Genomic DNA, 15879 nt, shown 5'->3' with positions numbered 1-15879 from the left:
TACTGCTTTCTGAAAGGATTGGATCTGAGTTTCCTCATTCAGGCATTTATTACCACATGTAAAATGAGTATATTTCAAGCACATGGTTTGTATCAATAATAGAAAAATGAGACTGTGACCTTAGGAAGTCCCCATTCTAGTAAGAAAAAGGAACATAAATACTGTATAACTATAAAAAGAATGTAGAAAATATAACAAAGCGCAGTGATAGGTACATGCTGAGGGCATTTTTAGAATAACAGAGAAGGGCAACCAATTCTGTAGGGTGTATAAGGGGGAAGATAACAGAAGACTTCTTGGGAAGAGTGATAAATAGGTTAAGTCTCTAAGTAAGAATAGGCACTAACCAAACACAATGGAGGGGAATTCTGGCCTAGGAAGTAGCTTGAGCGAAGGAGAAAAACAGTACTGAGCATTTGAAGATCTACAAGCCGGAGAGTAGAATATAAAACTAGAAATGACAAGAGATAGGGCTTATAAAGGACACAAGACCTGGATCAGATCTTTTCAGACTCTGCTAAGGTAAAGAGAATCAGGCAAGAATTTTAAGTGAGAAAGTAATACAGTCAGACACATGTTTTAGGTAGATTATTCTAGCTGTTAGAAGAAAGGATTTGAGGAGACTAAAGTGTCAAGCAAGACCAACTTAGAGGTTATTGCTACATCAAAGTCCTAGTACGAGATGAAAAGGGCCTGAATTAGAATATGGTTGCTTAAGACTGAGAAGAAAGCACACATTCAAGACATATTTTAGAAGATAAAAACAGCAGGACTTGGTACTTGTGTCATGGAAATATGGAGCTGAAAAGGAACACAGCTAAAATTATACCATCTATTTAGTCTGAAAAGGCACTCGGGGATGTTACTGAGGATGCTTCACTGCCAGTCAACACCTTAAGAAATCAGAAGGAGCTGACAAATACATAAAATAAACCAACAATGCAAATTTAGCTTATGCTAAATACCAAATAAGTTGAAAACTATAAAGTTCAGAATACGGAATGATCACAAATGTATTAAATTTTAAAAAAAGATTTCCCAGTGAAACTGGGATTTATACCTTTTAAGAAAACTGGATATAGCTTTAAATGTTTATTGGTATTTGACCTCTCTTTTTTTTTCTTTTCTTTTTAAAAAGAATTTATGGTATTATTTTAAATAGGGATAAAAATATAGATTTCTTGCTTCTCTTGAAAATCAGGAGGCTTTCATAACACTAGACTCACACACATTTACACATCAGTTAGACCGGTCACCTCACTGCCAGCAAACACTGTCTAGTTTTTGACTTCCTGCAGTCTTCTGTGATACAAACAGTAAATGTTAGTTTCCATTTACTACCACACTTGCAGTGTTATTTTCTTACAGTAGCCAAACATTTCCATGTTCCTTGATCGCTATCAAAGTGGGAAAATAAGAAAGATCAAGATTATTGTAATTTGAGAAAAATGGGAATATATACACCTGACCCAGTTCATTTGCTTACATTATCTGTATGCCTCCTCCAAACATTAATTAGAATTTGCAACTCCTCACATAGGTAGTGAGAAGACTTCAAACTAGTACTATCAACAAAGTACAGTCTCACTGATGAAGCCTACTTTGCAGCTGCACAGAACAATAAGGAAAATGAACTCAGAAAATCTCATATGTTCCACTTAAGAAAGGGTGGGAACTAAATTAGATGACTGAAAGTGGAGTATTCAGTTTGTTTTCATGTTCTAATGGTTAGAATTCAGAATAAGCAAACACTCGAGAGGCAAGCCTTAAATTCCATCCATAATTGCCGACAGGAAGGAAAGAAAAAATATTCCACTGAAAACATATTAGATGAACAGTTTATTAAAATAATATGAGTAAAACAGAATTTGGATTAAGAGTTAAGCCCTTTAGATACGGGGAGGGGGAAGGGTAAACTGGGACAAAGTGAGAGAGTAGCATTGACATATATACACTACCAAATGTAAAACAGATAGCTAGTGGGAAGCAGCTGCATAGCACAGGGAGATCAGCTCGGTGCTTTGTGACCATCTAGAGGGGTGGGATAGGGAGGGTGAGAGGGAGATGCAAGAGGGAAGGGATATGGGGATATACGTATACATATAGCTGATTTGCTTTGTTATACAGCAGAAACCAACACACCATTGTAAAGCAATTATACTCCAATAAAGATGTTAAAAAAGAAAAGAAAAAGAAAAAAATTTTTTTTGAAGTTAAGCCCTTTAAAAGAAAACATATACAAATAAATATCAAGAGGGATGAGAAGGACACTAAAAAATATCTTCAAGGACATTAATAAAATTAGAGCAAAGCTGAAACACCATGTGGAGTGATCTCCCATAAAAGCAACTAATAACTTCTGGAATATAAGAGAAAAATGTAGCAAACAGTAGGAATATAAAATAAGAATGTGGCAAGTAGTAGGTGTAGTAATACCTGGTCTTTGAATTAGCCCTTATACTTAAAATCAGCCTGAAAAAATTATGAAAATAAAGTCCTTGCAGAATCTTATTAATATGGTAAAGAACCATAATTTGGGGGAAAAGCTCTCTGACTTTAAAAAAACAAAACAAAAACTGAACCATAAAGTACATAAAAGATAATGGCAATAAAAACAAGAAACACTATGAATAAATCAATAAGAAAACCAAAAACAATGTGAGGAATTATGACATTCATAATGTTATTAATGTACTGTTTATCAAAAAGTCTTTAGTTTGGTGATATAAGAGTTATATGTAGGTATAAGCCACCTTCATTATCACTAGGTCCTTAAGAAAATAGTTAGAAATCAACTCAAGCCAAATTAAAAAAAATGTTTAAGTCAGCTCAAGAAGTATCAATTTTCTTTTAAAATATTTTTAGATCAAAGTTTTCCAATTAGTAAGTTTACAATATATTTTTTCCCCTTTAATAGTTAACACAGACTTACATTTTGCCTTCATGTGGATCTTCTTCCCGGCCCTAAAGGGAAAGACATTAAGACAGTTTTTATGTAATTATTAATATATTTTAATTAAAATTAATAAAATCTTATCTTCAAACATATCTACACCCTGACCTTCATATTTATTTATGTATATACAAGAAAAGGTGTTTCTATTCATGAAAGGTCTTTCCAAAACTCTCCCCCTTAGTCCTCTTCTCTCTTTGTTGTGATTACGCTAATCCAGGCCCTTCTCCTCTCTTTTCTTAAACTATTAACAACAGCCAACTAGTATAATTATCTCTGTGCCCCATCCCACCCCACCACTCCAATCTGGATTCATCAGTTTCAACTGCAACTCTGCCCTGCATTAAGAAACACCAAACCAAACCAAACAAAAATAAACAAATTTTAAAAACCAGACCTTTAGTACCTCTCTACTGCCCACAAACTCCTCAGTTTACAACCAGAATTCTTTACCAATGACTCAAGTCTACGTTTCCTGTCTCATACTACCATTTCTCTTTAGGTATCTATACCACGGTCACTCATAAACTACTTCTTTGCTAATCTACATTTTCCCACCACTGTAGCTTGCTCTTTTTTACTTAGAATGTTCTTTCCACTCACTACTTCCTACCTGTTAGTTAAAATCTAAACCATCTAGGCAGGATCTATCTCAAACACTACCTCCTCAGTAAGACACTGAGTCCCTAAAACATAAACATGAAGTTTTACTCTGAATAGAAAAGACATCCTTCTTTTTTCATCTTTTGAACTTTACCCTACTCTATTTAATATTGCCATTATTTAAGATATACTAGGTGATATTCATTCCATTATCATGGCTATAAGCATCTTAAGACCTGAGCCATTTTTTGTTAACACTGACTACCACAACCACTAGCACAACGCTTGGCACATAATTTTCACTGAATATCTGTTGAATTGTAGTCCTAGTACCCAGCACAGTACCTGGCATCAAGTTTCCACTGAATAACGAAGGAAAGGGTAGAAAAATGAACTAAGTACACATGGATTTACTTCTCTAAATTTGGTCCTCACTCAAATATCAAATATCTAACCAAATTAAAATCAAACACTTGCTAAATGCCTTCTATATTACAAAATGCTAAAAGCAAATTACATAAAAACAAAATGCATTATCCCTGCCCAAAAGGCGTTAATCTCTATATAAGAGGTTTACAGAATAAATTAATTTTAAATGTAATGGGTTATAAAGTTAACAAGGTGCTATGGAAACACACGAGGAAACAACTTAGCCTAAGAAAGGGTGTAAAAAAAGGGGCAACATCTGAGCCGAATTGATAGATGAATCAAATTTTACAAAGCAGTTTAGCAGGGCAGGAGTGTCAAGGAAGAGGGAAAAGAATAGGCATAGAGACATCCATTCATTCAACAAACATTTACTGAATGCCTGCTAATGCCAGACATTATTCTAGGCAACAGGGACACACTGAATCAGAGACAAAAATCCTCACAGAGCTTACATTCTGGAATTAAGACATAATATAGTACACAAATATGCTTGGAGAACAGTAATGAAAATTAGAATTTCAGGGTGGGAACTTCCGTAAATCCATCCAGCAACCAAATGTCTGAAATCTAGACAATCTCCAAATGGCTCTCCAATCTACAAGGATTCACTATGTTTCAGTGAAGACCATTATGAAATAGTATTCTAAATACTGAAGTAAAAACTGTTTATAATTCTAACCTGGAACCATTCCACTACTAATTCAAAGTATGACCATATTCATTTTTAACAGCCACATCACATTGTTCACTCACACTGAGTTGTTAACTTGTTCTCCTTTTTTTTTCTTTCCTTGTATGTTAGGTCATGTCTCCTTATCTTAAACTGGGCTTTTGTTTTCTTTTTTCCCCTATATTCAATGGATAACTTTCACTTATCCTTATTAAAATTTATCTTGTTAAATTTGACCCAGAGTTCCAAGAGCTTGAGAGAAAAGTTCAACTACACCTCAATTCCTTTAAATAATCAGAATAATGGGAGTAGGGGGGTTACAGCAGAAAGAAAATCCAACATACTACTAAGAAACTTTGTAGTAAAACTAATGTAGATGTTAAGATTCTTCAGTTTGAACACTTCCTGTCCATACAGAATAAATATCACTCTTGCTGTAGAGTACAGAATTCTAATCTAGGAATTAGTTCTAATCCCAGCTCTTCCACTAAGTAACTATGTGACTATGAGTATGGAACGTATCATACCATTTCCTCAACTCCTCCCACTTTTCCTCAGTATGTTTTACTGCTACATATCAAGATCTGGCTGCCAGAATAGGCAGACAAGAGAATTAATAGCAAAGAAAAATATTCTCCACTGCCGTCCTCCTGGAACAATAATCAGAGCACACGTTTCAGCATATTACCAGGTTCAAGGCATAATTTAAAAACAGTCACTCTGAGGGTTGTAAAAAATAACAGACAACCATTCCATCCTGCTGGACAAATCCAAAAGAGAAGAGTGAATTCCAAAACTATAATACAATGTTTAATATGTTTCAGTGATACTCAATACTGTATCTGAAATGCATATGCCGCTTGAACGCTGATCTGTATCTAAAAATGCACAAACACGATTATATATAGTGTCTAAGACTACTGATAATGTATTTTGTGATGACATTGAAAACAAGGGAAATATTCAAAATATAGAACCATGTGATAATATATGTGTAATATAACTCCATTTTTCCAAGGTTACTAGAAAATTATACATATATTTGGGAGATAAAGAGTTTGAAAGCAAACGTGCAACCATTTGAGATTCCATGATCAGTTGGACATAACATCATTTATAAGGAAGACCAAGAAGACAAAAAGGGATACAAATAAGCACACATGTTAATACATTTTTAATTCTTAGAAACTCATGAAAACATCCTGAAAATTGGCAACCACAGATTAAAACATGCTAGCTTGGTTGCGCTATTTACAAATAAATAGCATTACCAACAGTAAATACGTTTTAATGAAAAATTACTTGTACTTATGAATTGAGGCTTTTCATAAAAGAAATATATCCATAGCTAATTTCCCTGATTATGGACAAGTTCCAAAATTTAAAAAGTATTTAGAATTCTGAGAAGGAGAAGAAAAGAACAAAACTTACCACCTCTTCTACTAGGTCTTCAACAATAAGACCTTGTTCATCTGTTCTTAGATTTGTAACCCACATCCATCCATCTTCTAACTCGTTATGAACAATGAACATATCTCCTTTTAAGAAACTGAAAATAGCAATTATGAAGTTATTAAAATTAAATAAAATTTTTAAACATGGAAATTTAATTGATTATGTACCACCTCACAGAGATAATATGATACTGGAAAATGCAAGGGGTTAAAGTCAAATACTCTAGATTTTTGTCCTGTTTCTGTCATCATCTACATGTAAAAGACACTTATCTGAATCTTAATTTCGACATGCATAAAATGGGTTTAATAACGGTACCTATACTGTCTGTATCACTGGATTATTGTTAGAGATTCAAACTGGAATTTATGTAAACAGTAATTATACATATATTACAGGCTTTGGGGTGTAACTACAAGAAAACTGAACTTTAAAATTTAAGTTTCAATGTTATTACTCTTTCACATATAGGTTAGACATAAAATTATAAACATAAACTAAATATTAACTCATTCCACATATACAAGATAAGGTTACTTTAGAAGAAGTTTATTTTAAATAAGCATAATTAGCCTTATCACACAGATGCTTATGAGAGTAACATTTTTCTCATAAAAAACATTAGGGTTTATTTACTTCACTCAGCTATCCATGGTCCAACAAGTATAGCATTCTTTCTCCGAAAGTGGTACTAAGGGGTATACGTAATGAGAATGCATGCATGTTTTTGCTGTTACCAATACCTGAGTGGAGGGATGTATACACAATCTAGTTTCTTTTCATTGGAATCTAGATGTTTTCAACCTCCACACAATCACAGGATTAAAAAGTTGTTGATGTATGTCATCAATATAAAACCATCAGTAATTCCTTGAACTTTTCCTTTTAGGCTTGAACAAATGCCTTTGAGTGCTTAAGGTTTTAAGATTGACTGGATGCTACCATTGACCCTGTATCTATATCCCTATCTGTAATATATATGTATTTTTAAAATAAATTTTCCTTTAAGTCTTAATATTCACAAACCAAAGTTATAGTAAGTAAATCTCTTCTCATACCTTTGAAAACTTTGTTTTTCTCTAAAATATCTGAAGCTTCACTGTTACTTGGACCAGTTCAAGGATAAAAACTTGTACACGATGCTTCAGATGCACTCTTTTTGAATAAGCACAGAATACTGCATTCTACCTTGATTCTACAACTCTTAACAATGACCAGTATTTCACTAGCTGAAAGGGGGCAGACATTACCACTTAGCCAAGTATAAATTGTTCCTTTCCGGAACCAACCACCTAAATAAATACATTAAAATAGAAGTCAGAGAAATGAGAAATGACAAGTTTCATTTTTGGGCAAAAGCAGTCTTAAGATTTTTTTTTTTAAATTTTGACTTGTTTCTATACTACAAACTTTTTATGATGCAAAAAACAAAAACATGAAAAATAAAAAGCTTACTGGTAGAAACATCATAATCCTAAGATTAATTATGCATTATTTTGCATTTTTCCTCAAAACAGGTTAAAGTGCTTTATTAAATCTCATTAATCTTCAGATGTTTTTACTTTTAAAAAAAACAAAACACTTCTCAGGTATATATAAATTTAAAAAGACTCATAACTTCATACATATTTCTGTCATTCTAATTCTTGTTTAAATTTTCATCTTCCTAGATCAGAAGTACTCAATTTTTGGAAGGTCTCTCAGGACCCCTTCACAGTTTTAAAAAGTGATACCCTAACAGGCTTTCATTTATTCACTTGGATTATATCTATTGATAATTACCATATTAGAATTTAAAATGTAAATGTTTAAAAATATTTATTAATTCCTTTTAAAATAATAATATACCCTATTAACATGGTAACATAAAAAATGAAAAATAATTATAATCTTTACAAGTTTAATAAGAATGTTATTGCCTTGCATTTTTGCAAATCTCATGTCTGGCTTAACTGAAAACTGTTGGATTCTCATATCCATTTCTTTATTCAATCTGTTGCTATATGGTTTTTCTGCTTAAAGTATATGAGGAAAATCTGGCTTTATACAAATATGTAGTTGTGAAAGGGATGAGTATTTTAATAGCCTCTCAGATAATTATAGATATTCTATTACATTAACCCCAAAACTTGACTAGTGGTACTTTCTTGGAGGTTGGTTGTAATGTGGAATCTAAAACTATGTATCAATGAACTTTCTGTACCATTCTAATAACCTCTATTGGTCTATTTTGCACTGTGAATGGATCTTTTACCCAGCCATAATTTTGTAACATCATGCATTGATCATTTAGAAAATACTGGTTCACTGAGCTATGCAGATCATCCAGATATAAACACATTATACAGTATCAAAACATCACATTCTTCAATATCAGCACCATTTCATCAGAAAAGTCATTAAGTATCTAGGAAGCTGTCAAACTCCTGATGGCAAATATAGGGTCTCCAAAATACTAATTTTTCCTCGAAAGCTCAAATTGTCATTGGCAACAAATACGGCCAGTTATTTCCCTTGAAGTAACAGATTCACTTTGTTCTTTAAAAAAATTAAAAAGTCAGATATTCAAGTCTGAATAACCATAATTTGCCTGTCAGTCATTCTCCTTAGTGAAAATGATGTGCACAAAAAAAAAAAAGCAGCTAGTTCGGCTCTCAAAGCACCTCTTTTCCTCAAGACATTTGAACTGTGGTACACGGTAGAGGTGCTTTATGAGTATGTCCCATTTCATCACAAAGATATTAAAAAGATGTGTAGCCATAGGTTGAGATTTATAAAACAAATATTTTTTCATGTCTCACCAGGAACATTCGTAAGCGAAACTGGCTTTCTTTGTTTAACTGCAAGCATGGGGCAGTGAAAAACGATATACGTTTGTTACCACTGCCTTGATTTGTGCTAAGACACCAGCAGTTTTACTATCCATGGCTTCTGAACCATCATGTAAATGTCACAGTGAAAAAGGCAAATTATGTCTTAGTATTATTATAAAAATAGTTTTGATATTATGAATCATCTGAATGGATCTCAAGGATCCCCAGGGTTACATGTATCACACTTTGAGAGCTGCTGTCCTAGATGATCCCACTGGGAATTTACAAATTACCCAAAATTCCCGAATTTGCAGTTCAGTGCTGTTTTTCTTTCCCTTCTCTTTCTTTCACTGGCTTTTCCAGCTTAGATCACAAAAAAAGGTGTGCCAATAAGAACTAAATGAGAAGTTATTTTGAGGACAATCATATAAAAATGGAATGCCTACTTGGAGATTTCAGATAGTTGAATCTTTGTTTTTTAAAATACCATATTTCCAGAAATTTTTAGTACCTCCCAAAAGTTATCACTACATTTTAAATACTGCTGTTGATGTCAATGAGAAGCTGTAAACTCAGAATCAGTAATTATTCAAAGTAGCCTTAACATTTTACCAATAATAAACAAATTTTCTATCAGAAAGCTAAACTTATAGAAAGATACAGATAATCTGATAATAATTATCCAATTATATAATAAATCAAATTCTATAGAAATAATAAAAACAAATTATATATAAGAATTCTCCTTACTTTGTCACAGATAGTCTAATGAAAGCTAAGTTATTTCTCCTGTCATCTTCACTGTGGCCTCTCTGATCCAAATTCACAGTCTGAACAGATAAGCCAACACAGGGGGACAGGAACAATGGACTTAATATTAAGGGCATGCTTTGCTGGATGCTATTTCCTCAATTTCCAAAACCTTCCTAGTCCAAGAGCAACAAATTTTCAGTCTTTCAAATGCCTGTTTCAAATGCCTATAAACGAGATTATATCATAAAATACCTTATTTCATCAGTGTCTGGTACTTTTGTGTAAGGGAGAATGGCTCGAACACGCCTTCTATCTTCTACTGGCTAGAAACCATAAAAAAAATTGATTTACAAAAGATAACCTTTCTATGTCAAAGTCAAATTGGGTATGTCCACACAAAGTTAAAGCCAGTAAAACTCCACATTATAAATTCTGTAGGATCATTCAAACTATTTTTTACTGAAGCTCTGAATACCCAAACTCTGGAAATGCTCATCTTGTTTTGTTGTTGTTTGTACAGAAATTCTTTTAACAGTATAACCAATATGTTTTTAATCAGGTAATATGAGTTATCATTTAATCTTAAATACACTACGCAACATATAAAGTAACCTTTCTCCAATGATGCAGAAGACATTTCAGAATCTTGCAGCAACTTCAGCATTAGCACTATGATATCAGTAATTACTCCTCATTCATTCAGAAACATTTGTTAGGGTATCACCATACAGTACAATAAAAAAAATCTAGTAACTTAAATACAAAGTAACAGAAAAATTACTCTTTCTTTTTTTAAAGAAGTTGCCAGTTATGCTCTGACACTACAACCAGAATTAAATCTTGAATTATATTACAATAAACGTCACGAGAAACTGAACAAGAGCTAAACCCATTAGTAAAATGAAATAATAAAGTTTTGAAAGATATTTTACTTGCCTCTGGAGGTGCAACTGGATAAAGCAATTTTTCTCCTTTAAGCAAACAGGAAACATGACTGTAATAACCTATTAGGTCTGACAGAGAAGAAAAACGTCTTCCACCAATGTAGTAATCCCCACACATAGCAATAATCCTATTTGTACAGGAAAAAAAATACAGTAAAACAAAAACCTTTATAACCAATTTTTAAGACCAAGTTCCATGTAAATTATAAACCGATAATTTTCATACTTTTCCTTTATCTGCATCCTTATATTAAAATACCACTTATTAATACCTTCACCATATGCAAATTACTTGAGGTTATTATTTCTTTTGAAAAGATATATGTATGCATTTGATATGAAATACATTTCTGACTTATAAACCTCAATTACATAATTCATTAAAATATTTATAAATCCATCCTCAGATAACTCTTCTTACTTTCCATATTTAAGACAAAATAGCAATTTTAATTAGTTTCCTTTGGCTAAAAGTAGTTTACAGATCTCTTGAAATATTTACAGAGTATAATAATAATTTCACATTTTACACGTGATATGACAGTACTCTTAAAGTCTATTTTAAAATCTGAAAATTAAGGATATACAAACATTTTATCAGTTAACTTTACAGGCGCTAGATAATTTTTTTCAATGGCTCCCATAAAAATGAAATCAAAGACAATAATATATGTAAATATATTGATACAAACTTTGATATCTGTACTTGAAAATCTAGATGCCTGTTTAATTGAAATGAATGCAGAGTTTCAGAACAGTGAAGCTAAAATGAATTAAACTGCACTCTTAAAATACTGTTTCTATATTTTCTGTTACTCTGTGGTCTGAAAGTATACATTTCCTTTCTTTCTGCTTTACCACTCAAAGTTTCTTTGTAATTCTTTATACTTTAAAAGTGATAACTACACTTATGATTAGCACAAAAAAGTCCAATAATACTGTTTTTTTAAAAAAAAGTAAGCATTCAATAGTATCTACTCTAAATCACTTATTAAATCATTTAATTGAAAACACATTTCTTTCTCCATTATTTAAATGTCACTAAAGCAGGTATATTTATGAATACTACAGCAAAATAGCTACACTATGTAGCCTCATAATAGGAATAAAGACTTACCTAAAATGGTTGACAACATTTGTCTGGCTAAGAAATGAAAGTACAAAGGACCCTGGCCTCCGATCACTCTCTCTTATAAGGTAACTGCCGGACTTCCCTGCCTGCCTGAGGCGTTCTTCTGCTATAGTTCTATCAAGTTTTCCATGATACCACCTAAGAAAAAAGGTTAAGAGATTAGAATAAAAATAGCAACCATAAAATTACTACTGGCAGTTGAAAAACATACTACTACAGATTTTACATACCTACATGTAACTTAGACATTTACATTTTACTCTGAACCAGTCATTCCAATTTTAACTCAATTGTTTTTAATTTCTCAGTCTCTCAAAAATAATTCATTTACTCAGTTTTTAATCTGTTCGATAAGCTCAGGTCTAATCACCTCACATATTCACCTCTTCTATTTCTGCCCATCTCTCTACCTCCAGGACTGTCTACCTGTTCAAGATAAAAACATTTATTACAATCTAATGCCTACCTAGAAAAATAAGAGTAAGATGGACAAATGGAAACAAATGGTTCATTTACTACCTCTCTATATACTAAGGAACCAAGACTTGATATAACAAGGCACATGGTACCTGGGAGAAAATAAAACTTTATTCCATTTTAATGTTTGTGCCCTAAAATAGAAAAACAGAATGACACTGTCTAAAGGCTGCTATTCTAATTTCCTATTTCAATATGAAGCTGATTATTCTCTTTTGTCTTAAGATGATCCATTCCATAACCACGCATTTGAACTCTTCACATTTATTTAACAAACATGTGGGAAATACTGGGTTGGCCAAAAAGTTCGTCTGGTTTCCCCATAACATCTTACAGAAAAACCCAAACGAACTTTTTGGCCAAACCAATAAATAATACCTTTGTCCCTTTAACTTTCCTGCTCTCAATTTAACTATCTTCTACCTACCATACTACTAGATGATTTGCTTAAATGACTGGCTATACCATGGCTACAACTCTAGCATTATCCATACTACCAATCTATGCCTATAAAAGCCACGTGGATTGATATAAACAGAAGCACACTTAGAAACAGACTGGAATTTTCATATGGTCATGGTAACAAATCTACAAAGTAATTGTTATGAAATATTTTTACACTTTCCTTTGGACTTGTCTAACTTGAAACATTCAGAGGAAAACAATAAACATTCATATTACATTGATATACTTAAATATCTAGCCATAAGTTGACAGTCAAGACTATAATAGAACTATGACTATTTTTGTAAGATTGCTGTAATGAAAGCTTACATTGACTCCTTGGTTTATTTAAAAAAAAAAAAACTTAGAACTTCCCCAAAGAATTATTGTTAATTTTCTTCTAAAACCCAACCCATTTATTTGACAGTTTGTGTATAAGACAGAAATAAAATAAATGATGAAAAACAATCATGAAGCTTCAGTATAACTCAATAGAAAAAAACATAATTGTAAACCATTAGTATTAGAGGAAGAAAGGAAAGAACAATAAACATTGCATTCTTCTAGAATTCTAGTCTTAGTTCAACCACTGTCTTTGAGGCTACTGACAAGCAAATTTAGCTTTTAAGAGCTGTTTGTAGTTTTTTTTTTTTTAATTCTAATAGGAAAAGCTTGGACCAATGATCATTAAAAGTTCCTTGAAGAGCTAAAATTTAATGGTAGATGATCAGGACAATATTTTGAAATTCTAGGCTAGAAGTTTATTTAACTGTGAAAATATATGGGACAACCTTGGAATGTGAACCTGGTACATTCCTTATTACCTTAAGTAGTGGAGCTAACCCACAGAGCAGATTTACACATTGAACAAAGACAAAATTAAGGACAATTTTAAACAAAGTACCTATTTTTGTATACTTGATACTTGTTAAATTTCTGGAGTGTCAAAATGTCAAGATTAAAAGATTTTTTAATCTCATTCATCTTGTGAACTCACCATAAGACGATACACAAAGGTGCATGAGGCATTACACAATAACTAATTTATAATAAATACCTGACTAAAGACTTTTATATATTTGTGATTTTCAGTTTTTACATCTATGTACTTTCTATAAGATTCTGGCATTAAAACAGGTATTCAGTTCAAGACAGAGACATAAATCTTAATAAACAACTTTGTTTCCTGATTATTAGTAATTCCTTTTATGCCAAAAACTCTTAAGTTTTGAACACATTAGGAAAAACATGTCAATTCTTGATTATGACTATAAACTGAAATTAAATTATCCAATAATAGGCTTATGAGCACATATGTAGTTGAGCGTGATCCTCAAAACATTCCATTGTTACAAGTCTCCAGCTGTTCTAGGAAAAAACTGAATGGTGTTAATCAAAACTTAGAATTTCTTGAATTATCTTTATTGTTCACTTCAAATTATCAAGGTGAATCATACTAACAAGAATATTTTAAATATCTGCACAGATAGGATGGCTGCACTGATACCTCCTAAACGTCTTCAGAAGAGATTAAGCTGACTGGTGAGACTAGGACTTATCAGAAACCTCCATAATTATGGTCAAGTCTCTATACTTTGTACCTCATTACTATCACTTGTAAAAAAAGGGAACATAATCTCCATCTCAACCTTAGAACACATTAAATATTTGTCCTAAACTCCTTCAAAGAAAAACAAAACTGAAAAAGCACTATATAGGCTGTATAGTATAATGGTTAAGAGTAAAGACTCCAGAGTCACTGCTTGTGTTTGAATCCTAGCTCTGCCACTTGGCTGTACAAATATGGGCAAATTTCTTAATTTCTTAGCCTGAGTTTCCTCATCTAAAAAAGGCACATAATAACAGTACCTGCTTCATAGAAGGCTGTGTGATATTATTATAAATGAACTAATACATATAAAATTATATATATATAAATTATATACAGTATACACAGACTATGGGGCTAATTCAGCTTCATCAATGAAAATATCAAATTTTATACTGTTGCATAATGGATGATTAGATCACCTAAGCCTCTGTTATCTTCCTACCTTCCAGTCCTGTTTACACTGCATCTAATTTTGGGAAGAGAACAGGAGAAACCAATCTTCATTTCTGCTAAAACACTGATTTTTAAGAGGAAATTTCTTTTTCCAAAGCGCCTTTTTTGAACAGTAACAGATCATACACATTAATTGACACTGGAAGCTCCAAAGTATTCATAAACTAGAAATTCTTCCACTTCTGGCAATTCTAAAAGGAAACCCTCAAATAGCCCCACTCTTTCCCCAATGTGGATATATTCTTTGGAGGAATGGCAAAGACAATATGCATTTGAGATACTGTGACTTAAATTTGCCTAAATTAATAATAAAATATCTAATGTTCTATTTAAAAGTAAACTATCCCTCTCTCTTGTTCTCTCTGTCTTTCAAGGAAGATTGGGAAAAGAAACAGCAGGAAATTTAAGAAGTAAATACATTTTTCTCAGCTAGTTTTGCAATTTTTGGTTGCGAAATCTTACAGACAGATATGGAGTCTCTTGATTTCATTTTCTTAGACACTACACAATCAGTTTATCTAAAATAAAACATCCAAGATGAAACTACGTATTAAGTAAGTCAACAAGGAAAGAGACAAGTTGGACAAGCTGCAGGAATCATTTTACTTTTAAATTTGGAATCACATGAATGTTTTTATAAACATGTTGTACATTGGTGCAGTATATTTAAGGGGCCTTGGGAGGACCTTTGTGTTTTTTAGTCTCTCCTAATCAGGTAGAATAATATAGAAATCTATAAAATGAGAAAACAACCTGGTGTGAATATAGACAGATACAACTCAAACTACACAATTATTTAAAACTAACGTGACAATACTAAATGGAAACTGTCTACTACAGTAGAAAACAATTAAAATAGCACTACCATCAACAAGCTTCCTTTGTCTAAAAAGGAAACTAAATTGAAGTTCCCAGCAGATCACTTTTACTTTCCACTATGCTCTTCTTCCTAGTTATGTCACTGACAGGCACAGCAGTTCTCAGAGAGAAACGTAAGTGCAGAAATCTAATTGCCAAACAATCTCCTGTCACCTGAATTACCTGGAACTCTGTGTGCCTGATCATACCATGAACTTTTAAAGTTTTTCTGTAACTCTCAAAGATGTTAATCATATTTTCTCACACATGCTGTCCTTTCTGA

At 32.4% G+C, this 15879-nt stretch overlaps 1 protein-coding gene across 1 annotated transcript in view; it reads right to left on the bottom strand.

Annotated features, from left to right (window-relative positions):
- RASA1 (RAS p21 protein activator 1) overlaps positions 1 to 15879 on the bottom strand; it is a 108855-nt gene that overhangs the window by 47016 nt on the left and 45960 nt on the right. Inside the window, exons 2-6 of the mRNA XM_060295986.2 lie at positions 11738 to 11890; positions 10609 to 10748; positions 9929 to 9995; positions 6087 to 6204; positions 2933 to 2964 (exon numbers count right to left, since the gene is read on the bottom strand). Of these exons, the coding sequence (XP_060151969.1) occupies positions 2933 to 2964; positions 6087 to 6204; positions 9929 to 9995; positions 10609 to 10748; positions 11738 to 11890 (510 nt within the window). The remainder of the gene's footprint in view (positions 1 to 2932; positions 2965 to 6086; positions 6205 to 9928; positions 9996 to 10608; positions 10749 to 11737; positions 11891 to 15879) is intronic.

Source organism: Globicephala melas, chromosome 3 (assembly GCF_963455315.2).
Source record: "Globicephala melas chromosome 3, mGloMel1.2, whole genome shotgun sequence".
Taxonomy (NCBI): Eukaryota; Metazoa; Chordata; class Mammalia; order Artiodactyla; family Delphinidae; genus Globicephala; species Globicephala melas.
The sequence above is the reverse complement of the archived record's forward strand: the minus strand, read 5'-3'. Positions and strand labels throughout refer to the sequence as shown.